The 23,868-nt window shown below is 58.2% G+C and overlaps 9 protein-coding genes and 1 non-coding gene across 10 annotated transcripts; 6 read left to right on the forward strand and 4 right to left on the reverse strand.

Annotated features, from left to right (window-relative positions):
• Nucleotides 1-554: 554 nt before the first annotated feature.
• HRG_01649 (Cyclin-like F-box) lies at nucleotides 555-1,724 on the forward strand (the record flags this gene model as incomplete). Its single annotated transcript, XM_044860120.1, has 1 exon — nucleotides 555-1,724. One exon carries the CDS (start codon nucleotides 555-557, stop codon nucleotides 1,722-1,724), a length of 1,170 nt encoding a protein of 389 aa, XP_044723753.1.
• A 3,019-nt stretch (nucleotides 1,725-4,743) lies between these two features.
• HRG_01650 (helix-turn-helix domain-containing protein) lies at nucleotides 4,744-5,335 on the forward strand (the record flags this gene model as incomplete). Its single annotated transcript, XM_044860121.1, has 3 exons — nucleotides 4,744-4,764; nucleotides 4,822-5,261; nucleotides 5,314-5,335. The coding sequence occupies 3 exons, from the start codon at nucleotides 4,744-4,746 to the stop codon at nucleotides 5,333-5,335; spliced, it is 483 nt and encodes a 160-aa protein (XP_044723754.1).
• Nucleotides 5,336-6,049: 714 nt separating this feature from the next.
• HRG_01651 (zinc metallopeptidase) lies at nucleotides 6,050-7,024 on the forward strand (the record flags this gene model as incomplete). The annotated part of the gene is made up of 1 exon (XM_044860122.1): nucleotides 6,050-7,024. One exon carries the CDS (start codon nucleotides 6,050-6,052, stop codon nucleotides 7,022-7,024), a length of 975 nt encoding a protein of 324 aa, XP_044723755.1.
• A 673-nt stretch (nucleotides 7,025-7,697) lies between these two features.
• On the forward strand, nucleotides 7,698-9,419 carry HRG_01652 (major facilitator superfamily domain-containing protein; the record flags this gene model as incomplete). The annotated part of the gene is made up of 1 exon (XM_044860123.1): nucleotides 7,698-9,419. One exon carries the CDS (start codon nucleotides 7,698-7,700, stop codon nucleotides 9,417-9,419), a length of 1,722 nt encoding a protein of 573 aa, XP_044723756.1.
• A 572-nt stretch (nucleotides 9,420-9,991) lies between these two features.
• Nucleotides 9,992-12,382, forward strand: HRG_01653 (mre11 DNA-binding presumed domain-containing protein; the record flags this gene model as incomplete). The annotated part of the gene is made up of 5 exons (XM_044860124.1): nucleotides 9,992-10,007; nucleotides 10,064-10,191; nucleotides 10,251-11,343; nucleotides 11,397-11,901; nucleotides 11,986-12,382. 5 exons carry the CDS (start codon nucleotides 9,992-9,994, stop codon nucleotides 12,380-12,382), a joined length of 2,139 nt encoding a protein of 712 aa, XP_044723757.1.
• A 393-nt stretch (nucleotides 12,383-12,775) lies between these two features.
• Nucleotides 12,776-13,777, reverse strand: HRG_01654 (short chain dehydrogenase domain-containing protein; the record flags this gene model as incomplete). The annotated part of the gene is made up of 1 exon (XM_044860125.1): nucleotides 12,776-13,777. One exon carries the CDS (start codon nucleotides 13,775-13,777, stop codon nucleotides 12,776-12,778), a length of 1,002 nt encoding a protein of 333 aa, XP_044723758.1.
• Nucleotides 13,778-15,323: 1,546 nt separating this feature from the next.
• Nucleotides 15,324-17,040, reverse strand: HRG_01655 (uncharacterized protein; the record flags this gene model as incomplete). The annotated part of the gene is made up of 3 exons (XM_044860126.1): nucleotides 15,324-16,155; nucleotides 16,216-16,775; nucleotides 16,849-17,040. The coding sequence occupies 3 exons, from the start codon at nucleotides 17,038-17,040 to the stop codon at nucleotides 15,324-15,326; spliced, it is 1,584 nt and encodes a 527-aa protein (XP_044723759.1).
• A 3,473-nt stretch (nucleotides 17,041-20,513) lies between these two features.
• On the reverse strand, nucleotides 20,514-20,585 carry HRG_12064. Its single transcript has one exon. It is a non-coding gene; the product is annotated as a tRNA-Asp (tRNA).
• A 696-nt stretch (nucleotides 20,586-21,281) lies between these two features.
• HRG_01656 (carbon-nitrogen hydrolase domain-containing protein) lies at nucleotides 21,282-22,474 on the forward strand (the record flags this gene model as incomplete). The annotated part of the gene is made up of 2 exons (XM_044860127.1): nucleotides 21,282-21,773; nucleotides 21,833-22,474. The coding sequence occupies 2 exons, from the start codon at nucleotides 21,282-21,284 to the stop codon at nucleotides 22,472-22,474; spliced, it is 1,134 nt and encodes a 377-aa protein (XP_044723760.1).
• Nucleotides 22,475-22,783: 309 nt separating this feature from the next.
• On the reverse strand, nucleotides 22,784-23,854 carry HRG_01657 (WLM domain-containing protein; the record flags this gene model as incomplete). Its single annotated transcript, XM_044860128.1, has 1 exon — nucleotides 22,784-23,854. One exon carries the CDS (start codon nucleotides 23,852-23,854, stop codon nucleotides 22,784-22,786), a length of 1,071 nt encoding a protein of 356 aa, XP_044723761.1.
• Between the last annotated feature and the right edge of the window lie 14 nt (nucleotides 23,855-23,868).

Raw genomic sequence — 23,868 nt, forward strand, 5'->3', positions numbered from 1 at the left:
AATACTCTTTACCTTTATCTTGCCCTACTTAGTGCTTTCTCTTTTCCTTTATCTTCCCTAGACCCCCTCGTCCTTTAGTGTCTAGCTACTACTACTACTACTATTATATCTTTAGGTATATACTATAGCTATTATTAAAGTGCCTATAAGTATCTTTATATACTAATTTAGCTAGGAAGGTAATTAATTAGATATAACGATTCTCTCGCTATTACGATAAAAACGCTTTATAAAAAAATATCGTTATAGCCCTGGTTGTCTATAGAACCTTTATAGAACCTTTCGTCACTACGTTCCTCAAGGCATTGTGCGATATTGGCGCTGCGCCTTGACTAGCCACACTTCCCCACTTGGTTTGTTTGCTGGTTAGCCAAACTTGCTTGCTGGTTAGTTAACACTGGCCTATAACTGCATACCTGCCTTGGGCCCTCGTCCAAGCTCAGGACCTGGGTGCAACTGGCGTCTGCTCTCACTTGCACTCCGCACCTGGTCGAGTCTCCCAATCCACCCGCGGTTATTAGGCGCAGCATGGTGCATCGCGCACGCTTGTCGAGATGGCGGGCCTCGAACCTACCGCCATCACATTCGTCCCCGGCATCGAGCCCTTTGCGCTGACCCCGGTCATCGAGGACATGGTGAGGACGCGCTTCTGCGTCCCGGGCTCCGTCTTTCTGGTCGAGGGCATCGATGCCGTCCCTGTGACAAAAACAGGTCGATGGCAGGCCATTCGCATCCTGCTCGGCGACGGCGAGCTCTGCGTCCAGGCGCTGTTGGACGGCGCGCTGCACCGCTTCGTGCAGACGGGAGAAGTGGCCGTCGGCTGCTACGTGCGCGTCCAGCAGTTTGAGCTCCGATGGCGCAATGCGGCGGGCGAGCTCGTGTCTGACGCGGGGCGAGACGGACGCAACATGGCCTATCTCGTGCTCCGAGACCTGGTAACGACTGGGTGGAACAAGACGGTTGCCGCCTTGTATCGGAGCGAGGCCCCCTCAAAGGCCGTCTCGCCAGACGGCAGTGAGCCCACGGGAGATGCGGAGCGCGAGGATACGGGAACACCTGGAGAGACAAAGCTGGTAAAGTTGATGAAGCCTCGCCAGGGCGACGTAGAAGCCGACGAGACCGAGGATGCCGACCTGGCAGACGCCTTCGATACCTTCGAGGCCCTCACATTTCCCGTCAAGAAAGTGCCACCGCAGCCTGCAAAATCTCGTCCTGTCCAAACCCACAGGCCTGCTGCGCAGAAGCCCACGCTGCCCATCGCCCTCCCCCGGGACTGGCACGACCCGCAGACACCGCTCAAGCTCACGACGCTCCGCTCCATCCCACACCTCCCCTACGCGCAGAACTGGTCGTGCAACGTGCTCGTCGTCGTGGCCACGCTGTCTCCCGTCGAGCCGTCGCATCTGCCGCCGTACAAACAGCGGTCGGCGCGCATCGTGGATCCGTCGACGACCAAGCAGGTCCACCTGACCGTCTTCCTCGACCCGGACGAGTTTGCACCCGCCGTGGGCAGCGCCGTGCTGCTGACGGGCGTTAAGAACCACCGCTTCGACGGCGGGAGCCTCAAAAAATACGCGAGCGACGGGCGTGGAGGCGTGCGCTGGTGGTTCGAGGATCCCTGGGAGCTGACTTGGTGCGATGTCGCCGGCATCAAGCAATGGTGGGCCGACATGGAGGCTGCGCTGGCTCTTAGGGGCGGCGAGGCAGCGCAGGACATGGAGTGATTGAATCAAGGATTTCGCTCGCAGCTTGAGGGCCACGGCGTCCGTTTTGGCGGTTAAAGTCTTCGATGCCGCAGCAGCCGTGGCAAGGTCTCATGACCGCTCACCACATGGCAACGAGTGTTGAAACCGAACCTGCAAAACTCTTGAGAAGTCTTCGCTCTCCCCATTTTTCTCTTCTCCTCTCCACCTCTGTCTTTCTTTGTCCCTCTGCTTGTGTGCATCATATCGTCACTTTCAACTCCAAAACTCATCGCCAAGCGCAGCCCTTAGCGATTCAGCGTTCTTGCCGACTTTGATCGCGACCACGACTTCACCCATCATCCACAAGGCTTATAACAGGAATCACGTCGATTCACCACCTCGTCGGTCAGGAATGGAGCCTCGCACCGGTTCTGTCGCAACCAGAGAGGCAATCATCGACAGCTTGCTTGCCTCCTTGTCTTCATAGGAGGCATTGTATCTACGAAGCTAGCTTCGACCGGCCTCGCTTGCTTGCCTGACTTCCCCCCGAGGTGGTCTGCCTCATCGGTGAGACCCTGCGCATTGACGAAGTGTTCAGCTGCCGCCTTGGCTAACGGCGCTGGAACCAAGCCTGGGACGCCGCGTGCGTCTCCTCGAGCCTCTGCCGCCAGTTTTTTCTCGGCCTGGTGGAGGCTCCCGCGTCTGAACCCCAGACTGCGGCTCGAGAGCTATTCTTGCAAGCAGCTCGACGCTTTCTGCGGAGACACTGGGCATCGCCCACTCGAAAGGCTTTTTATCGCTTGGGATGCCACAAAAAGGTCGACCTTGGCATGGAGGAGGAGCGTTCCGAGGAAGAATACTCTGCCACACCAGGTGCCACTTAGCGATAGTTTTGTGGCTATCTACGACTGCACGCCGCTTCATGCCATCTATGGAGACGGCAAATTAGTATGGCGGGCGCCTTCATCTTGCCTCATCGTTGACTATTTGTGCACTTGCACGCGGCAAATTTGCCCTCTGGACCTGCCTCCAATCACGTTGGGACAACGGACAGGGCTTGAAGTAGTTACAAGGGATTTGTTGATATTCCGCTCGACTGAACCCGGGCTTGCGAATCGGGGAATTCAAGTTTGTGTAAGCCACTAATTATTACCCTCCCTATCGAACACGGGGCCCAAACCGCCGAGGCCAAACACAGGCTGCGTGCCGAACGCTCATGAGGCTGACCTATGCGAAAACCTGGTCTGGCACCTGGGACTCAAAATGGAAAAGTGTGTCCCTTTCCTGGGGAGGTCTCGTCCTGTTTCGTCCAGGACGAGATGGCCGCCTTTGTTGCTCACCAGGGCCATGTGATTTCCTGGAGCTGAGTAGGGAAAGCAATCGAAATTGACGTCAAGAGTAACTCCAGTATGCCAGAAGTATGGCCATCAGCCATGAGCGTCGCTCCGCTGGGTGTTATATGGTTTCCTTTCCGACAAGACGATTTGTTTGTCGTGCGGACTTACAAACCCCCGTATGTGAACCTTTGCTTCATTTTTCAGCTCATCCTCGTGCGCTCTGGGCATCAAGCCACTTTTTCTCGTCAGATAGGAACGCCAGTTACATGATTGACAAATTTCTAGGAGAGATAACGGGCTCCATGGTTCTGACAGTAGTGGCTCTGCATTTTACGACGTGGCGGTTCACGGAATCGAGATTCTCAGAGACAGAGGCGAAAGGCTTGTCGTTCGATGCACGAAACGCCTGTCCGACCTGATTCCGTCGACTTGGAATTGTCAATGGGAATGCATCGTATCCTTTTGCCAGAGGATCAACACTCACGATCTCCATTGGGTCGGCGCTGTCAATGTCAACAAGAATCAAGGCGACCAAGAGTACTGGGGCGAACAGCTGGTTAACCGGGCTTGGATTCGATGTTTTGACCGAAACCTTTGTTCAGCGTCTTCACGTCCATTCGGAGGAACCAGAGCCTGGCCGGGTCGAACCATGAGTCGTTACCGCAGTGGCATGGCATGGCATGATCATCTCATCTCATCTTTGCGGCGGATTGGTGAGAACATACGTTTGAATGGTTCGAGGTCGAATGAGACCGGGCAGGATACCCCAAAGACGCGCCGTACGCTGACCTGATCCAGCATCGGATCGAGGACAAGAATTCTGTCGACCTCGGAGCAGAGCAGGGTTTTTGGCGTTTGGCAACCAAGACTGTCTGGTGTTGGCCACAGAGAAGGGCGTCCTAGTGAAGAAATGCTGCCAGATGCCCGCAGTGTTAGGCCAGCTTGAAGCTGAAGAGACGCAGACAGGGACGGCTGGGAGTTCAGGAGAGGCATTTAGTCTTGGGTGCCACAAGCGGATCCAGCTCGAGGATGGCGAGGACAGAGATATTAGTCGCTGGTCCCAGTGAAGGGTTGGGGAATGGTCTCGGACTTTGTATTCCAGCTGAGATTTCAACGTCTAGTTTACTGCAAAATCTTCAATTCGGATTGAGACGTTTGTGGCTGTCTTGATCGGCTTTTCCGGCTCCCCTTCCTGTCTCTTTAGCGATCAGCGGCCAGATATCGGCCGTCTGATCTCGTAAATTGTGCCCTTCACGACACAAAACGCGCCAAATGGGGCAGATTCGACACATGGAACACGGCAGTCCGTTTTAAGACGAGGCCCAGTACGGTTATCCTTGCCCACGGACGAGATGCGTGACGGGGGCTGTTGCAGAAGTTGAGGACAAGAAGCAAGAAGGTGGATTCCCACAACAAGGTTTGTCGCGGTCAATACGTGCATAATATCTTACGTGTACGGCATTCTAATCAGGCCTTTTATACGTATTTTATACGATAAGTTGGTGGTGTGTTTTCAACAGGCAAATACGTAATTATGATGCAACTGCGACTCTGTCCACCTTGACATTGAGCCGTCCTGGACTTGCGAGGTCCGGGTCAAGCGGAGCCGAGTAGAACAAACTCGAGTACTTAAAGGCAGCGAGGGTCCAGCTCCAGCGCAGGATATTCGCGTCCTCCATCCTTACCCGCTTCATCACGTCGCACGCAAGAACAGCTCAGCCATGTCTCTCGTCACTCTCCATGTTTGTCGACCTGGTCGCTCATGACGGAGTCGACACGACAACTGACAGGTGACACAGGCGAACCAGCACCCGCAGCTCCCCCAGAGCTCTCAGGTGCTCTTCGGGGCAAAGCAGTTGCGCGGCCTCAGCTTCGAGCAGATTGCGCAGCACATTGGACGGAGCGAGGTGGCCACCGCCGCCCTCTTCTACGGGCAGGCCAAGGCCTCGGACGCCGACGTGCAGAAGCTGGCCAGCCTACTGCGGGTGCCCGAGGCCGAGCTCGCGGCGTCGCTGGGCGGCTTCCCGGACCGGGGCCGCTCCGTCGACATGCCGCCCAAAGACCCGCTCATCTACCGGCTGTACGAGATTGTGCAAAACTACGGCTACGCCTATAAAGCGGTGCTCAACGAGAAGTTTGGCGACGGCATCATGAGCGGCGTGTCGTTTTCGACAAAGGTGGACAAGGAGACGGATGCCCAGGGTAACGAGTGGGCCGTCATCACGCTGCGGGGGAAATGGTGAGTGCACACGACCCAAGGCCGGCCCGTCGGTGCTAATCTGGCTCTGCAGGCTCCCGTTCTTGCGGTTTTAGGCAACGAGATGGGAGGGGATCCTGTGTCTGCCAGCTTGATGAGACGAGCGGTTGCTACTGTTACGTTCTGCTTCTACCATGATGAATCCTTGCTTCTGTGTACAATGCCTTACTCCATCATCTACTGCTGTCACCTGTGACGCCCTCACCTCGGCAATTAGTCTTTATAACGAGATGCCCATAAGAGTAGCATTTGGATCATACCTCGAGACTCCACGGCCGGTGCGGGGGGGGGGGGCCGAGTGCGTTCTCGACCTTAATCATCCTCGGCTATCGTACCGATGACGCTTCTCGCCATTCATCATCCTCGGCTACCTTGCAGATACCTTTCCACACATTCAGTCATCACCTTCACTCCAAGCATCGAATAGACACCCATCTCCAGCAGCTGTCGAACCCATGGCGAGCATCACCGGGGCCAGGCTCCCGAATCGGCCCGCCGACTCGCTGTGGGATATAAGCTTCTCGGCGTCGTCTCCGCCCCGGATCATGTCCATTGCTCCCCATGTAGCATCATCGCTGGATTCCGCGCAATGTACTGCCGTCTTCCCTGCTCTCGCTCACCCGCACGTCCATCTGGACAAGGCCTTCATCCACCTGTCGCCCGATTACGCAGATCTCCTCCCGTGCGCCGGCACCTTTGCGGAGGCGCTGTCCAACACAGCGCAGGCCAAGTCGAGGTTCTCGCTGCCGGACCTGCTGAAGCGCGGACGGATGCTGCTTGACGAGTCTGTCAATTATGGCGTGACGGCCATCCGCGCATTCGTCGAAGTAGACGCCACGGTCCACCACCTTTGCCTCGAGGCCGCCGTTCAGCTCAAGGAGGAGTGGAGGGAGAGGTGCCACGTCCAGATTGTTTGCTTTGCGCAAGATCCAATCTTCTCGGGACCGCAGGGTGACGAGAATAGGAGCTTAATGGAGGGAGCAATACAGCGCGCAGAGGTTGACGTGGTGGGAACAACGCCTTACGTGGAGAGTCATCACGATGCGTCGAGGCAAAACATTGAGTGGGCTGTCCAGACGGCATTGCAGAGTGGCAAGCACGTCGACTTCCATCTCGACTATGACCTGGATGCCGGAAAGGAGCCCTTGATATGGCATGTCGTCGAAACACTCAAGCAGAGCTCGTGGCCCTCAAGGACAAGCAAGAGAGTCATGATTGGCCACGCCACTCACCTCAGCCTCTTTTCACACGCCGAATGGCAACGGCTGGCGAGGCAGGTGACGGACGCCCAGCTCCCCGTCACGTTTGTCGGTCTGCCCACGAGCGACATATACATGGCTTCAGCCCCCGACAGGGATAAGGCGGACCAGCCGCGAGGAACACTGCCGATATGCCGCATGATCCGGGACCACGGGCTGGACGCAGTGGTGGGCATCAACAACGTGGGCAACGCCTTCACACCCTGGGGCAGCTGTGATCCGCTGGCGCTCGCCTCGCTCTGCGTGGGTCTGTATCAAGCCGGAAGCCAAGACGACGCCGAGCTGCTCTTCGAGTGTGTGTCGTCGCGGGCTCGGGCCGCCATGGGTCTGGGGGCAGCGTCGGCTACCGTGGGCGAGGGACAGGCGGCGGAGCTACTTGTGGTTGGCGACATGCGAAGCGGCCGGGCTGCCGTCGCCGACTTGGTGTGGAATCCATCCATGGCGAGGGAGAGGAGTGTCGTGTTTCGCGGTCGCCTTTCGGGGTGATTGGAGGTTCCAGTAAGCCGGGCATCGTCGTGATAGGGCGCCCCCGCACATGGTCACACGTGCAAAGGCGTGCTTTTGCGTTGCTGCCCAACGGCGAGGCAGAACCGACGGAGGATGCGAGCACGTGGCCGTTGTCTCGGCACTGCGCTTTGATTCGCGTCCTCTGGTGACCCGGGCCGAGAGGATTCTCAAGGTGGGGTGGTCGAGTGGAAAGATGCTGTTGCAGGTCGAGAGGATCGAACTGGCGAATCGTGGTAATGTAGAGAATACTTTTGTAGTCTCACATGCAGACCAAAGTCAGGAGAAAGACTCGTGATGGCGAGACGATGGTCGGTGCTTGACCGGACAGCGAGAAGAGCACCGTGCGGGCAGCACTGTACTAGCCGTGAGCAGACCGGGACGGTTAGCGCCCCTGCACATCCATTCCTGCAGCGAACGGCAGTTTACGCCAGTAACTGGCCCATACAGTGTGCCGCCCACTGTCCCTACCAACCCAAGGATGCTTGCGTGCTTGTGCCGTGTTTCAACTCCCATCCCTCCTCCATTGTTCGGTTCCGCCATCTGCCTCGTCTGGTCCCGCCACCAGCTCCCTGCCTTTGCGCAGCTTCATATGAACATGTCGACGCCTTGACGACCGCTTCTCCTCCTCCCCAGCCAGTCCATCGCAGCCACGATGCCTCAGACTCCCGCCGCCGACCATCGGCCCTTGGGCCCAGCGTCGCCCGCCATGAGCCTGTCTGATCTCGATGACGACTCCGACCTCGAGCACCAGTCCCGCGGCAAAGGCGCCACCAGAACCATCTCCCTCGTTTCCGCCACCATCGCCGCCCTCTGCGCCGGCTCCATCGTCGTCTTCTCGCTCTACGCCCCCCAGTTCCAGTCCCGCCTCCACTACACCCAGTTCCAGGTCAACGGCGTCGCCATCGGCGGCTCTCTGGCCCTCTACCTGCCCATCTCCGCCATGGGCTACGTCTGCGACCGCAGCGGCGTCGCCCCGCTCACCCTCCTCTCCTCCATCCTCTTCGCCATCGGCTACGGCCTCGCCGCCGCCATCTACCGCAAGCTCGACTTCGAGTACAATGTCCGTGGCAAGCCTCATGGTAAGGCCGACGACTGGTCCTACCCGCTCATGGTCTTCGCCTTTGTCTGCGTCGGCTCCGCCACCTGCGCCATGTACATTGCATCGGTCTCGACGTGCGCAAAGAACTTTGGCAAGGGCAAGTACCGCGGCCTTGCCCTCGCCATGCCCGTCACCGGCTTCGGCCTCAGCGGCATGTGGCTCAGCCAGGTCGGCAGCCGCTTCCTCCACGAGACCCGGCCCGACGGCTCCAAAGGCGACGTCGATGTCTTCCGCTTCTTCGTCTTCCTCGCCATCCTGCTCTTCGTCGTCGGCCTCGTCGCCACCTTTACCCTGCGTGTCGTCGACGAGCAGGACCTCATCGAAGAAGCCATCGACGAGCTCGAACAGAGCGGCTTGCTCGACGGGAGCGCCCTTCTCGGTCGCGCAGACAGGGGCTATGGCTCGGCTGGTTCGACCGCCGATCTTGAGAGCGACGCGCTGCTTCACCCGTCCAAGGACGACGACGCCAGGTGGAAAAAGAACTGGGTTCTCAACGCCGAGACGCGCCGGTTCCTCACCGACCACACCATGTGGCCCTTTGCCCTGGCTTTTTTGCTCATGATTGGGCCGGGCGAGGCATTTGTCAATAATCTCGGCACTGTCATCGGCACGCTGACGCCTCCGCCCACGGGTTTCTCGACACAGCCCACCTCGGTGGCCACCCACGTCTCCATCTTCGGCGTCACCAGCACCATTGCTCGCCTGCTCATCGGCACTCTCACCGATCTCGTCGCCCCGGCACCCGAGACCCAGCACGTCCAGGTTGGCCCCCATCGCGGCCACTACCAGCCTTCGTCGCTGGGGCGCATCACCGTCTCGCGGGTTGTCTTCATGCTCTTCTTTGCTGCCACCATGTCCATGGGCCTCGTCTTTCTCGCCTCGGGCGCCGTCCAGAACCATGCCGAGCGCTTCTGGGTCGTCTCGGGGCTTGTCGGAGCAGGCTATGGCGCCGTCTTTAGCCTGACGCCGCTCATCGTCGCCATCATCTGGGGCGTCGAGAACTTTGCCACAAATTTTGGCATAATTGCCATGCTGCCTGCCCTGGGATCCACGTTCTGGGGCTTGGTCTACTCAGGAGTTTACCAGGCCGGGGCCAAGGCGCCATCCGCACCAGAGACAGGGGGGGGTTCCGACGATCAGAACCTTTGTTACGGCGTGCAATGTTACTCGGCCGCCTTTTGGGCAGAGGGCATCTCCGTCTGGGTGGCGTGCGTGCTCCTCTTTTGGGCGTGGAAGGGTAAGAGCGGCTGGCAGCGACGCGGAATCGTGATATAGATATGTCGCCCTTGTTCAATTTCTTTGTGGCGTTTCTTGGGACCACGGTGATGGATCATAATCGGAGCTGCATTTAGATGGACTTGCAAGCGATGTTAGCTACGGGTCTGATTGTTCACTCAGGACCATAGCCGTGGCTGGTACACACGGGATGGAGGGGTACGACAGGTGCTCCGAAGAGTATCGTTATACTTTGCCAAGGTCATGTTTCATTGACACCTTGTAAGGCTTTAATAGACTAATCATGAGGCCTTTCCTCGAGGTCCAGTATAAGTGGTTACAGTGCTAGCCTTGACGCTTTATCTGTATGGTTCTCCTGGTCAGTATCATCAAACAATAGTACATTTTGTCAGTAATCTCTCGATTTACGGTCATAGCAGCTTCGCTCGTAAAAGTCGTGCTTGCACTCGCCGAAGAGCTGCTGGTTTGAGACCAAAGTGCATCACGTGACTTCGCACCATTTCGCGTCCACGGCCTGCGCGTCCCTTTTAACCCTCGCGCCTTCGGCTTCATTCGACCACGACCCGCTTGCGTCTTCCTCGGGCCCTTTGCTGGCTTCCAGCCCTCTTGAAATGACCGAATTCACAGGTGAGACTGCCCGATGCCCTGCAGCTCTTCACACCATAGACTGACTCGACTTGCAGAGGCGGACACGATCCGCATCCTCGTCGCGACAGACAACCACGTCGGCTTCGAGGAGCGAGACGCCATTCGCAAGGATGACAGCTGGCGCACGTTTGACGAGATTATGAATGCTGCTCGGCTGCAAGATGTACATGGCCCCAGACCCCCGAGCGCTGCGTGCCCTGCCGGCTAACGCCATCGCGCCAGGTCGACATGGTTCTCCTCGCCGGCGACCTCTTCCACGACAACAAGCCGTCTCGCAAGTCGCTGTACCAAGTCATGCGGACCCTGCGCCAAAACTGCCTCGGCATGAAGCCCTGTCCTCTCGAGTTCCTCTCCGACGCGGCCGAGGTCTTTGAGGGCGCCTTTACCCACGTCAACTACGAGGACCCGGACATCAACGTCTCCATCCCTGTCTTTTCCATCCACGGCAATCACGACGATCCCTCGGGCGACGGTAACTTTTGCTCGCTCGACCTGTTGCAGGCGAGCGGGCTGCTCAACTACTTTGGCCGCGTGGCTGAGGCGGACAACATCGAGGCCAAGCCCATCTTGCTGCAAAAGGGTCTCACAAAGCTGGCTCTGTTCGGGCTGAGCAATGTCCGCGACGAGCGCATGTTTCGCACCTTTCGAGACCACAAGGTCAAATGGTTCCGTCCCAACGTCCAGACTGGCGACTGGTTCAATCTGCTGGCCGTCCACCAAAATCACCACGCACACACCGCCACGTCGTACTTGCCCGAGAACGTACTGCCCGACTGGCTCGACCTCGTCGTCTGGGGTCATGAGCACGAATGCGTCATCGACCCCACGCAGAACCCTGAGACGGGCTTTCACGTCATGCAACCCGGCTCATCCGTCGCCACATCCTTGGTTCCCGGAGAGGCTGTCCAGAAGAACGTGGCCATTTTGAGCGTCACGGGCAAAGACTTCTCCGTCGACAAGATACCTCTCAAGACTGTCCGCCCGTTTGTCACCCGAGAGCTTGTGCTGGCCCAAGACGGGCGTTTCGAAGGGTTGGACAAGAAAAAGGACAATAGGCAAGAGGTGACGCGGCGCCTGATGGAGGTTGTCGAGGAAATGATTCAGGAAGCCAACGCCGAGTGGGAGGCGATCCAAACAGACCAAGAGGCCCTCGAGGAGCGACCCTTGCCACTTGTCCGTCTCAAGGTCGAGTACAGCGCCTCCGAGGGCGGTCAATTCGAGTGCGAGAATCCGCAGCGCTTCTCCAACCGCTTCGTCGGAAAGGTGGCCAACACCAACGACGTCGTCTACTTTTATCGCAAGAAGTCCTCGCTGCGTACGCATCCTCGATCTCCTCTCCTTTCCCATCCCATGCTGACAACCCCTCAGGGAAGGCGACTGCTGCCACGCCAGCGGATGCTCTCGAGGCTATGACCGATGGCGGCGACATGGTCAAGGTTGAGTCGCTCGTCCAAGAGTTTCTTTCCGCCCAGTCCCTCAAGGTTCTCCCCCAAGGCCCCTTTGGCGACGCCGTCAACCAATTTGTTTCCAAGGACGACAAGCACGCCATGGAGCTGTTTGTCTCTGAGCACCTCACCGGGCAGGTGAAGCAGCTTCTGGGTCTCGAGTCGGACGACGAGGACCTGAACAGCGCCATGGACATTTATCGCTCAAGAATCGAACAGCAGGTGGCGAGCGCGCCGCCGAGGCAGCGGGGCCAAAGGAAACGCATGCTCAAGCCCAAACCCGATACCTGGGATAGCGATTTTGATGGCAACTGGGAAGACGAAGCCGATGCGTGGGTGTATGAGGAGCCCACACAGGACGCAACCCTCGATGCGACGTCGGTGGGCCTGGGGAAATCATCGCGGGGACAGGGACGGGGGCGGAAACGGCAACCGAATGACAATGAGATGCCTGACGTAGACGATGACGAGGCTCCTGCTTCTCAAGGTGCAACGAAACCCCGCGCAGGCAGGTCGAAGGCGACGACGAAAACCACAGCCAAAAAGCCGACGGCAAAGAAACCGCCTGCCCGATCCACCCGGGGTCGCGGGCGCAAAGCCGCCGACGAGAGCGACGAGGCGGAAGAGGAAGAGGAAGACGTCGTCATGGAGTCGGACGAGGAGGCACCGGCGCCCAAGCCTGCGCCCAAGTCTCGACGAGGCCAAGCTGCCAAGCCCGCGCCCGCGGCGAGGAGACAGACCCCGGCGGCGGCGACGAGGGGCTCAGCCCGGACGCGGCAGACGATGCTCGACTTTTCGCAGGGGACGGCGACGCAGGCGCAGGCGCTGGAGATTAGCGACGACGAGATCTCGGATGACGAGAATGCCTTTGAGCCGGCGCCCGTAGCCACCCGGACCAGGAGACGATGAGGGGCGTGCGATCCGATGTTATACCCAGGCGGGAAGGTCCCCAATGACAGGAAGTTTGGAAACCTTGTAGGCATTGAAACCTATGAGGAGTAACGAGAAAGTCACATCTCGGCTGGAGCTTAATTACTTGCCTGCTTAGTCGCTCCGACTCAAGTCACTCTCGTCTGCTCAACGTGCCTCGCTTCAGCACTCTTTCCATATTGAATTGACTGATTGGTGAGAATAAGCTCCGTCAGTTGGCTCGCATTTAATAACACCGAGCTTGCTTACAGCCTATTCATCATACCAACACTGCCGACTACTTCACGAACGAACCAAGTCTAAGAGTGGTGCGATTCTATTCATCTGTTCGTTTCATATCGTTGCATCCCAACAGCTCATCTATAGCATCCATCATTGCAAACCAACCAACTCCCTAGACTTGTTCCACAGCTTGGTTGCCTTTTCCACGTCATACGCGTACGTCGCGTACCCCGGGCCAAACTCACCGACCGAAGGGTCCCAGGGCCCGGTGATCCGGCAGTCCTCTAGGTACTTCCCGCCTTGACCTTCCAGAGCCGCAGCAGTGGCGGCCCAGACGCTTGTCGCAGCTCCTTGCTCCGAATTCTTGAACATCTTGGCCAGCAAGGGGTCCTCATGGAACCCGGTCTTCTCGGCGTCGGACATGTGCCGCATCAGATCGGTCAGCACGGCCCCGGGATGCACGCTCCACGCGTGGACGCCCTGGCTGCCGTACCGCCGTTCGATCTCGTTGGCCGTCCACACGTTGGCAGTTTTGCTCTGCGCGTAGGCGGTCCAGGGGTCGTAGTTGCCGTCAAAGTTGAAGTTATCGAAGTTGACCTCGCCGAAGCGGTGGGCGAGCGACGAGAGGACGATGACGCGCGAGGCCCGGTTTGAGGTAGCGGCGCCGGCGAGGAGCGCGGGCTGCAAGAGGTTGAAGAGGAGAAAGTGCGAGAGGTGGTTGGTTCCGAACTGTGTCTCGAAGCCGTCCTTCGTACGGCCCTCTGGGGGCGTCATGACTCCCGCGTTGCAGATCAGCAAGTTGAGAGTCGCGCTCTTGGAAAGGAACTCGGCCGCACAAGCCCGCACGTTGTCGAAAGACTCGAGGTCAAGCTGCAGCAGGTGCACACGCTCGCCATCACCGACGAGGGCATCCCCCAGCGCAGCGCGGGCCTTGGCAAGATCCCGCGCGGTAAGGAATAGCGTGGCGCCGGCGGCGTACAGGGCCTTTGCGGTGTCGACGCCGATGCCGGCGGAGCAGCCGGTGATGAGGGCGGTCTGGCCGCCGAGCTGGCCGCCGTCGAGGGCCTCGTCCTTGATGATCTGGGCGGCTGTTGGGCGCGCGTCTCCCGGCCCGTTGGGCGTTTTGTGGGCGGAGATGTAGCGGTCTGCCATGTTGCTGGAATGTTTGTATGTGTGCTTTGGTGTTTATTGATGCTCTGAGTGACGGGATCTTGGTTCAAGTCTGATGGCGATGGACCAAGTCGGATGATGGGAGCTGGCGACTGGGTTCTTATAGGTGCTCGCTCATACAACCACCACCGCCCGGCTCCGTGTCATTTTCAGCAGCCCTAGGCCTCGAGCGCCGACTTTCGCCCCTCAGGGAACTCCACCGCTCGTGCTTCAGTCCGGCTCGGGGCGTGCCTCAAGCCCGAATTCGCACTTTACGGCATTTTCGGAATTAGCGGGCTGCCCGGAGGTGCGCGAAGGTTTGCGTAACCCAACACTCAAGCCATCAAAGAAAAGAAGACACGGGACGAAGAACCCTGTAACGCTCCATAGGGGTCTAGAGTTTGTTTCAAGACGAACGAGGCGCGAATCAGGGGCGGTATATATGCGTGGCATATATGGAGTAGTGGAACCGTCGCGGGTTGCATTTGTAAGTCGCCATGGATACGGACCAACACCCGATATCTCCGGTATGGACGCGCCCAAAGTTGTCTTGATCCGTATATAGTTGTGCATTTTAATGAGTCGAGATCAATGTCGAGATCAATGTAGTCGGATATTTAAATCTACCGAGCTGTGCAGTCGAGTGGTGCTATGCCTGCGTCTCTAATTATTACTGTCAAACATAGCAAATACCACTTGACTACCAGCAAAATAGGGGCACCCCCTGTGGAGGTATTATTAGTATGGTTTATAAATCGTTGTCCTGCTGACAATTAACATTGCTTGCCGGATGAATCCAGTTTTCGCCATGCACTGCAAGCAAGCCGACTTTGTATACTCAAATCTCTCAAAAGTTTGTGTTTATTTTTGAATCAACATGACATGGAGAATGTTATATACGGCAGCTTCCAAATCCAAGTCCTTTGCCCAGAGAAAGCGATCTACATGAACACGCCGAAGTAACAAAGTACGAAGTACGGCAGAAGGGCAGATGGGATTCTGAATGCATAAGAAAGGGGTCACGCATGTTCGGGGCCTTGACTTCAGCCACCAGAGGGCGGTCGGCTTTGCAATGGACGATGAGACATGTATTCCCGTCATGGGCAGTCCATCTTTTCTAACACTTATATACGATAGGACTCGTCGTCCTGAAACACCTGTCCTCTAAGCTCGAAGGAAAGACGGAGAAAGAAGAGAAAAGGTAAAAAGCGACTCGCCACCATCGCCCCTCTCAGGCCCGACCCGCTCAACAATGCCTGACCGACGCTCAGTGACCACAACAGCAACACCAACGCCTCAGCCCAGGGAATAGCCATTCACCTCTTTCCGCACGGGTCCTCCAGACACCAAAGGAATGCCTGCCTTTCCCCATCCACCCCTTCAATCGTGCGGGGGTGGAAGGTCCGGCCTCTTGTCCATCACTAATTAGGATTCGTATTGAGCCCGTAAAAGTGTGTGTGGTACCGGCTTTATTTGATTTCGTCGGAGTCGTCTGCGGCCTATGAAGCAAGGGTGCGTTGGCAGCCTAGGTCATCTCCTGACAGCTCTTCTAGCTGGCCATGCCCAAATTCTTCATCCCGGAAGAGATAATTTTGTTGGTGTTGAGGTCGGGTGCTCCGGCTCCTTCGCCCAAGTCTCCCTGACCCTCCTGGATACCCTCTGAAACCGTTTGGGGGATGCCTGAAAAGCCACCGTCGCCCTCGAAGTTTCTTGGACGATCAAACGCCGGGTCGGCAGGCTCGGCCGGCTTTTGTCCTCGACTTGGACCGTCTTCGCTGGGACTACCGTCGCCGCCAAAGATTTTCGGGCCACCAAACGGTGGCTGGACAGGCTCGGCCGGCTTTTGTCCTCGTCTTGGACCGTCGCCGCCAAAGATTTCCGGGCCGCCAAACAGTGGCTGGATAGGCTCGGCCGGCTTTTGTCCTCGTCTTGGACCGTCTTCGCCGGGACTACCGTCGCCGCTAAAGATTTCCGGGCCGCCAAACGGTGGCTGGACAGGCTCGGCCGGCTTTTGTCCTCGTCTTGGACCGTCTTCGCCGGGACTACCGTCGCCTCTAAAGATTTCCGGGCCGCTAAACGGTGGCTGGAGAGGATCGGCTGGCCACTCTCCTCGGCTTGGACCGTTTTGACGGGGACCACCCTGGTCGCCGATCGGTCCTGGGGGGGTATTGACTCCTCCGCGAGTACGGTCTTGAGTGGGACTACCCTGAGGAGCCCCTGGGGAGCCAGACTGGTTAGGTGATCCTTTTGCGCCGATTCCGCCTCCATCGTTGTATTCAGTGCCATCAGTCGAGTTTCCCTTTTGAATACGCGCCAGCGCCATTTGCCGCGCTTGTCTCTTCTGCCGATCATTGAACTCGTAGTTAACGCCTGGGCGGGACCTGATGCGCACATGTTAGAAGAAGATCGGTAACGTCGCCGTCAAGCTCAAGGACTCTTACCACGGCTCCATGACGTTGCCCCGTTGAGCTGCCCGCCTACGCCCCGCACGGAAGCCTTGCCCCCCCGGCTGCGGTTCGTGCTCAAGACCGAGCCAGTGACCAGCCTCGTGAACGGTGGTGATGCTCGGACGTTGACGTTGCTCCTGTTGGCGACGGAAAAAGCGGCCGAAGCCTCCGCCTGAGCCACCGTTCTGTGTTGGCCTTTTGCCGGCGCCAGCGTTTTCCATGCCTGGGAGGGTATCCATGGCGATGACGCAGCCATCTACAAAACTTTGCTCGTTCTTCTTGAGAGGAGGTTCCCCCTGCGGAACAATGCACTGTCCCTTCGTGCCCGCGCCTTTGTTAGATGGCATGGAGAGAATGGTGAGCTGTTCCGAGCCAGGTGCACGGACGGCGCTCTTTAGACTTTCCAGATCTGGTTGTTGGCCGCTCAAAATCTCCAATTTACAGCGGCTATCATTGCTGATCTTCACGGAGGTGGCGAGATTCCAGTTGATTCCGAGGGTGTTCCAGTACTCGTTCATCACTTCAGTCTCCTTCTGTCCCATCTCTTGAGCGTCCTATCACACCACATGTTAGAACTCGGTCGAGCACGACGGATGTAGATGTGTGTTCTGGTTGCGTTCAACTCACAAATGGGCAGTCTGATTCTTGTGTGCAGCAGAATGCGAAGGACAAAGGCAACGGGATCTCACTGCCGTCATCATTCTGCGGCCGGTTAGCCCCGAGCTGGCGCGAATAGACGCTGTGCTCCTCGGCGGTAAGGTCCGCATTGCCACAGCCAAAGTGTGCGACATTGTCTTCAACTTCTATTGGGCCAGCCATAGAAGCCGTAGCCATCAGGCTGGCCACGAAGAGAAGAAGCACTACCATGGTGAATGAAAAGACTTGATAAGTGTCGCAGGAAGGAGTAATAAAAGTGAAAGAAATCCCGTTTAAACCGGACGAGAGCGGAAAAGAAGCCGGGATTAGCCTGTGGTGAGTTAAAGGCTAAAGCGAGTTGCTTCTTCAGACGACTTCAACGGGAAGACGGGCTGATCCTTTATACAAGATGCACCATCTACTCTTCATCGAAGGGACACGGCGTCGGCCGTTGCCAGGTCCGGGGATGCTGGTGTTTGCCGTGCCCCCGCCGGGCATCAGTGCTCGTTATAACCAGCTCATGATTCAATGACGTGGTTCAACCTGCTTCTCGAGTGACCGTAAAGTGGGTGGATGCGTCTGCCAAGGGTTGGAGATTCGAGGGGTCGAGCGAAGGACTCTGGGTTCAAGGGGCAGGCAGACCCAGACTCGAGGGTGCACTAAATCAAGAGATAATCGCCCGAGCGAGCGACAGCCACTCGGCTGATCGCCTGCCTAGCAGCACCGACCGGGAAAACAGGGTCTAGCCCAATATACCGGTACAATGCATTTGTGTTATTCCTGATTTTTTGGACCTGGAGCGGGATAGTTGTTTGACTGCTGCGGAGCCGGAGTGTTCGACTGTGTGATGGGATGGAATGTTTGATCTCGGCGGGTCGGACCATGTTAAGGGGGGGAGAGGACTGGGAACCGAGGACCGAGAACCGAGAACCAGGACATTGGAGCCAGCCAAGGAAACTCGACTAGAATATTGGATGCCTAGAGCCCGGCCATGCCTATGAGCTTCAATGTAATCAACGGCTACACGTACATGTAGTCCTGTGCGAGCTTCAACCAACGATGCTGGTACGAGTGACGGGTCGAATCTTACCCCTTACTATGAGAGTCTTGCCGACTAGTTTGTGGGTGTGGTTCGCAAGCAGCTCCACGGTTCGACGGTGGGCCGGCGTGTACCGTGGGAGCCGATGGCCTTGGCGGCCATCACTTGAAGTCATCTGGCAACGGTTATACGAAGGCCTATCGGTTACCTGGCTGAGACGGCAACCCATCGCCGTATCAGGCTAGTCTCGGGACTCCTGTCTCGTCAATGCCAACGACATCGGGCGAGTCAATGCCCTTCGCTCTGGGGATCCACCGGGACGACATTGTGAGACAGCCAAGAGCGGATCGCTCTCGCCCACGGGCCAGAAGCAGGAGCCGACACCCAGTTCATTCTGTCTTTGGCCACGCATCTCGCACCGGGAATTCCGAAAGGGGGCTTGTGTCACTGACGCAAGTCACCACGCGGCGACTGCACAACAGGTCACGCCTATGCGTAAACCGGGCCCACAGCTTGCATACATACGTCGACCCAACATCGTTCCCATGCTTGCGTATGCGAAGGCACGAACTCCCCTTTAGCCTGGATGAACTCCGCGACTGCGGGATGGCGTCGTTTCATCGACGACTGTAGGCAAACACCAGCCTCGTTGTCAAGTTGCTTGGCTAGTCAAGTTGCCGGTGCCTCCTCGTGCTAACTCGACCTCGGAGGCATCGGCCGCAAGTGTTGAGCGATCAAAACCTGGTTTCGCTATGCCGTCTACACTAAAAATACCGCCCTTACCCTTGCCCTCCCTTCTACTCCCCCTACCCCTCCGTCCTCGAATGTTGTAATTTGTATGCATCCGAAGATTCGGACGGAGTCGAGTGGTGCTAACCCCTACTCCCACCAACATTGTGCGACGTCTTGGGGCCCCGCGGGGGGTGCGCGGGAGCCGAGCCGTCGTCAGGTGTAGCGGCTTACAGGCACATGACGACGGTGAGCGGGCTTTGCATTGCCATCTTGTAAGGAGCACAGTTCACTCCCCGTGGAGAAGGAGGTGGTATGAATCAATGCAGGCGAAAAGGCGTAGAAGATAACATGCTCACGTTCTTCAGGCCCAACACCAACCAACAGTCTGAGGGGCTACATGATGCAGGCTGCTTATTTGTCGAGAGTGCTTGATATAGAGCCCCCCTCTGTCCCCCTTCATAATGCGCTGGAACGTCTCTCAAAGTCCAAGTTCTGTAATTCAGGCCCCCGCTCTTAATGTCATGGTCGATAATTTCAGCCATGTCATCCGACTCTACCGCAGGCCTCCCTGGTAGCCGCCTGAAGGCAGCGGTGGTCATGCGGGCTGGAGCGTGATATGGACTGAGTGACGACACCAATGACGGTCAGGGATGAGGACGTCGCTGCTAACGAGGAACTCGTGGGTCTTGCGTTCGCTCCCTCCAGACTTTGTCAACTCTTCGAGACAGGAGCAAGTTATTTGTGGAGAGAAAACGCCGCCTGGTGACGCAACAGAAGGATTTGCAGGCCGACCAGCAGATCAGGGCTCGTCTCGCCCCTTCTACGGCACTCATCACCACTTGCTCAGTTGCTTCTTGCTTGCAGCGTGCTCAAGGGGGGGCATGCGCCGTGCGCTCGACACCGACAAACTGCCAAGTGCCCGTCCTCCACCCCAGAAAGGGGTTCCACCCCAACTCTTGTATTCCGCATCTTCCCGTCCACAGTGGGTTCCTGCTTTCACTTCATTACCCGAGTGTGGTATGGTGGGTCGGACGGCCATCACTCGTACTGTAATGATCCGCCGAGGTCCCGGCTATCCAATCTCTACTGCATGTCAAGCTGGTTTTCTGGCAAAGCCATTTCTCATGCTCCCTTCACCGTCCCACGTCGACTCCTCAGGGGAGGACTATCCGAGTTGGTTTTCTCCACTCCTATTTGGCTTGATGCGTAGCATGCCTGATGATGCAGGTTCATTACCCAACCACAATCCAGTTCTGGCTCCTGAGCTGGACTGCCCCTTTCCAGACAAGGCATCACAAATTCAAACGAGCTTCACCCCATCCTCGCCTAACACTGTATATTGCCCGATGACGAGGGCCAAGATGTGGCGTGGGCGTCAACCTTGCGAAGCAGCTTCGACCTTGGATCGTCAGTTGGTGTTCAGTGTTCACGTCTGCGCTTATGTTCGGGTGGCCGTGAAGTTGAACTCGTCGGGGGAGGTCGTCTGAACTATATTCCATGTGGCCAATCAACGTCGATAGGTCGAGATGAATTCCACAGACGAGATGTCCGACATCTGAGCCCATATCTTGGGGTTCGGAGAACACCTGTAGTCGAGTCCCGAAGCTCAAATATTTCAGTCTTGGGGGCAATTCAGGGTTTCGTGCGAGTGTTGCCTACTCTTCCAGCCGCCGCCACAGCTAGTGGACAGTGACTTGTATGTCAATATCCGACAGGTCGACGCAACAGAATTAAATTCATCATGGGGAGCCCATTACCTCGCAATTGGTGTAAGCGGTGGAGGCGTTGTTGCACCCAGACTACGCATCTGTCAGTGACCAGGAAAAGAACAGAAGATGGAGGGAACAAAGGGGAGCGTTAGCAAAAAAGCAAAGGCCCAAAAATTCTCTCCCGCCGGGAATTGAACCCGGGTCTCAAGCGTGACAAGCTTGCATACTGACCACTATACTACGGAAGAATTGCAGGCGTGCTAGCGCCTGCCGTAGATGGATCAGATCGATGCAGACTAGGGCGCTTATTCATTATCAGGTACCCTTGATCAATTATGCTGCTTGTGCCGGCCTATATTGCAGACGTGGGTTGATTCCTGCGTGGCTTTGCTTTCTGCCCCATGGCTTCTCACTGCTGGAATGAAAGCGCTGCATGCATTGGTCAACCCGACTCCCTTCTACAGACCAGGGCGCCTGAATAGCTGGGCTTTGCGGCATGGCGCCAGGCCGATGCGACCATGTATCAAGTAAGTATGGGTTCAGCGCGTTCGCCCGTTGATACATGCGTTCAATATTCGCATATGCCCGCCAGTGGGCGGCATGCCGGACTTGCAGGTCACGCCGGGCACGGCAGCAGCTCCGAGAAGGGGAATTCAGGGCGGCCTGAGGTTGTGCACGAGCAGTCCGAAATAGATCGCCAAGGTGGAACATGTTGCGTGTTCGACCAATGCTTACATCCAATGCCGCCTCACGAGCCGTGTAGAAGTCTGGGGTCATCATCCCACCCATGCGGCAAGGCATAACACACTGTAAGACTACGGTGGCGACTGCGGGCACATTGGCTCCGCCATAAATAGACATGACCCTCCTCCCCCTCGGTCCCGTCCCAAGCACCAGCGCCGCGAACGCACCTCCAACTTGCCAGCAGAGTAATACATAATAAAATGTCGACGACGGCAGCGGCATCCATCCGCATCGGAACGGCCTCGCCGGCCACGGGCCCCACCACGTCGGCCACGCTCGCTCAGCTCGGCGCGCTGGCCCGGCGCGCGGCCGGCCACGGCATCGACCTGCTGGTGCTGCCCGAGGCCTACCTGGGCGGCTACCCGCGCGGCGCCTCGTTTGGCTGCGTCGTCGGCGAGCGCACCGCCCAGGGCCGCGACGAGTTTGCGCGCTACTTCGACGCCGCCGTCGACCTCGGCGACACGGTCGGCGACGGCGCCGGCGCGGGGGCCCGTTGGCTCCGCCGCGAGCTCGGCGACCACGACACGGTGCGCGGCGACGGCACCAGGGAGGCGCTCGAGGCCATTGCCGGCGACACGGGCGTCTTCCTCGTCGCCGGCTGCATCGAAAAGGCCGGCGGCAGCCTCTACTGCGCCGCCGTCTACGTCTGCCCGCGCGAGGGCGTCGTCGGGAAGCGCCGCAAGGTCATGCCGGTACGCTGCGCCCTCGGCCCTCGGCCCTCCGCTCTTCCCCGTTGATGTGCTCCTCGCAGACGGGCACCGAGCGCCTCGTCTGGGCCCAGGGCTGCCCCAGCACCCTGCGCGCCGTCTCCACCACCATCCGCGGCACGCGTGTCAACCTCGCCGCCGCCCTCTGCTGGGAGAGCTACATGCCGCTGCTGCGCCAGAGCCTGTACGCGCAGAACATCAACCTCTACCTTGCGCCCACCGCCGACGGCCGCGATGCCTGGCTCGGCCTCATGCGCACCATTGGCGTCGAAGGCCGCTGCTTCGTCGTCAGCAGCAACATGTGCGTCCGCCGTGACGCCCGCCCTGCGGCCCTGCCGTCGACGACTTCGCCGCGTCCCAAGCACCGCCGCAAGTCGGTCGTCTTCGATGACGACGGCAACGAGATTGTCCTGTGCCGCCAAGAAGACGACGACGACAGCGCCGTCGATGCCCGGCCGTCGCCACACGACTTTGTCTCGCGCGGGGGCTCGTGCATCGTGTCGCCGTTTGGAGACGTCTTGGCCGGGCCGCAGTGGGAAGACGACGACGGCCTCATCTACGCCGACGTCGACATGCGGGACTGCATCCGCGGGCGGCTAGATATCGACACGGCGGGGAGCTACTCCAGAAACGATGCCTTCAAGCTCACGGTGCAGGGGCTCGACATGGATCCGCTGCCTTACTAACAATCCGTTGCCTCCTCGCTCCTCTTTTCCCCAGAAAGCCAATATATCGTAACAGTACATGTCAAGAGCTTGGCTCACATGAGCCTCATAAGATTGTATCTTACACTCCACTTCACAAATTCATTCCCAGCTTGATATCGCCATGCAGCATTAACCAATCCAATCGTGTAAATGCACCCAAGCAAAGGCTCAACTCCAGGAGAAACACGCTCGTACAAGAATCATCGTCGCGCTGCCTGCTTCGTCAAGAGATCAAATGCAGCTGCCGCAGTAGACGGAGGTGGGCAGGACCACGAGGAGAGAGTACCATTACTCTGTCCCGTCGCTCTGTTGTGAGCGCTGGCACGGCCGCCAGCCCTTCTCTGCGGCGTCGCAAGCCTTGCGTTCGGCCCCGGCCTCCTTCCTCTGTCGCTCCAGGGCCGCCTGCGCCAGAACCTCCCTGCGGCTCATGCCGGGGCTCTGGTCCTTGCCGCCGCCGAGGACAAACTCTCCGCCGGTCCAGCCGCCGTCGTCCTCGTGTGTCTCGTCGTCCTGGCCCGAGATGGTGTAGCGCGACGTCTCGCCAATGGTGCGGCCCGACGTCTTCCAGTCTGCGCCATCGACCTCGCGCTCAATCTGGTGGCAGAGGTCCCAGAAGTGGCGGTCGTGCGGGCCGTGAACGTTGTGCGCAAGCTCGTGGCACAGCGTCTTGCGGATCGTCTTGTAGTCACGATAGCCGTCGTGCGCGTCGGTCCGCAGGCGCAGCTCGACGACTTCGCCCTGGTTGCGATTCAGCCCGAGGATGCGCGAGGTGCCTTCGTGCGTCGATTGCGTATGAGACAGAGGCTCCATCTCTGTTAGGAGGGCGACGGTGAACTTATGCTTCCTCATGGCGGCTCTAATGCCCGGGTCCTCCTTGAGCCGCATAAGCAGCGCCTGGCTGCGCTCCGGGTGCGGCAGCCCCTGCAGCGGTTGCACCTGGAGAAAGGTGTATTTTGCGTCGTCGGCGGACCTGGCTTGGCTCTTGCGGCTCGTCGTCCTCGTCTTGGCCCTCTGGGCTATCCGGGCGGCATTTCTCCTCGCCACCTTTTCGGCCATGCCTTTGACGGCTTGCACCTCGGCGACGCCCGAGCCCATGAGAGTCAACGCCTTGCCCTGCAGGGAGTGGAGGGACATGTTGGCGTCCTTGAAGGGTGCTTTGAGAAGCGGCCCCTTGGGCACCAGTATCTTTTGGTTGCTGACGGGGATATCGAGGGCGGCCTCGATCTCGACAAAGAGGTCGGCGACGGTGGCGTCGTCGGGCAGGTCAAAGCTGTAGTTGTGTTTTCGGTGGCTAATTGTCATGGTCATCCAGCCCGACTCGGAGCCGGACGACTCGGCCAAGGAGACGGCGTCGCTCATTGTCGTCGGCAAGA

The sequence above is a fragment of the Hirsutella rhossiliensis genome (genome assembly GCF_020360975.1).
Source record: "Hirsutella rhossiliensis strain HR02 chromosome Unknown scaffold00002, whole genome shotgun sequence".
Classification (NCBI taxonomy): Eukaryota; Fungi; Ascomycota; class Sordariomycetes; order Hypocreales; family Ophiocordycipitaceae; genus Hirsutella; species Hirsutella rhossiliensis.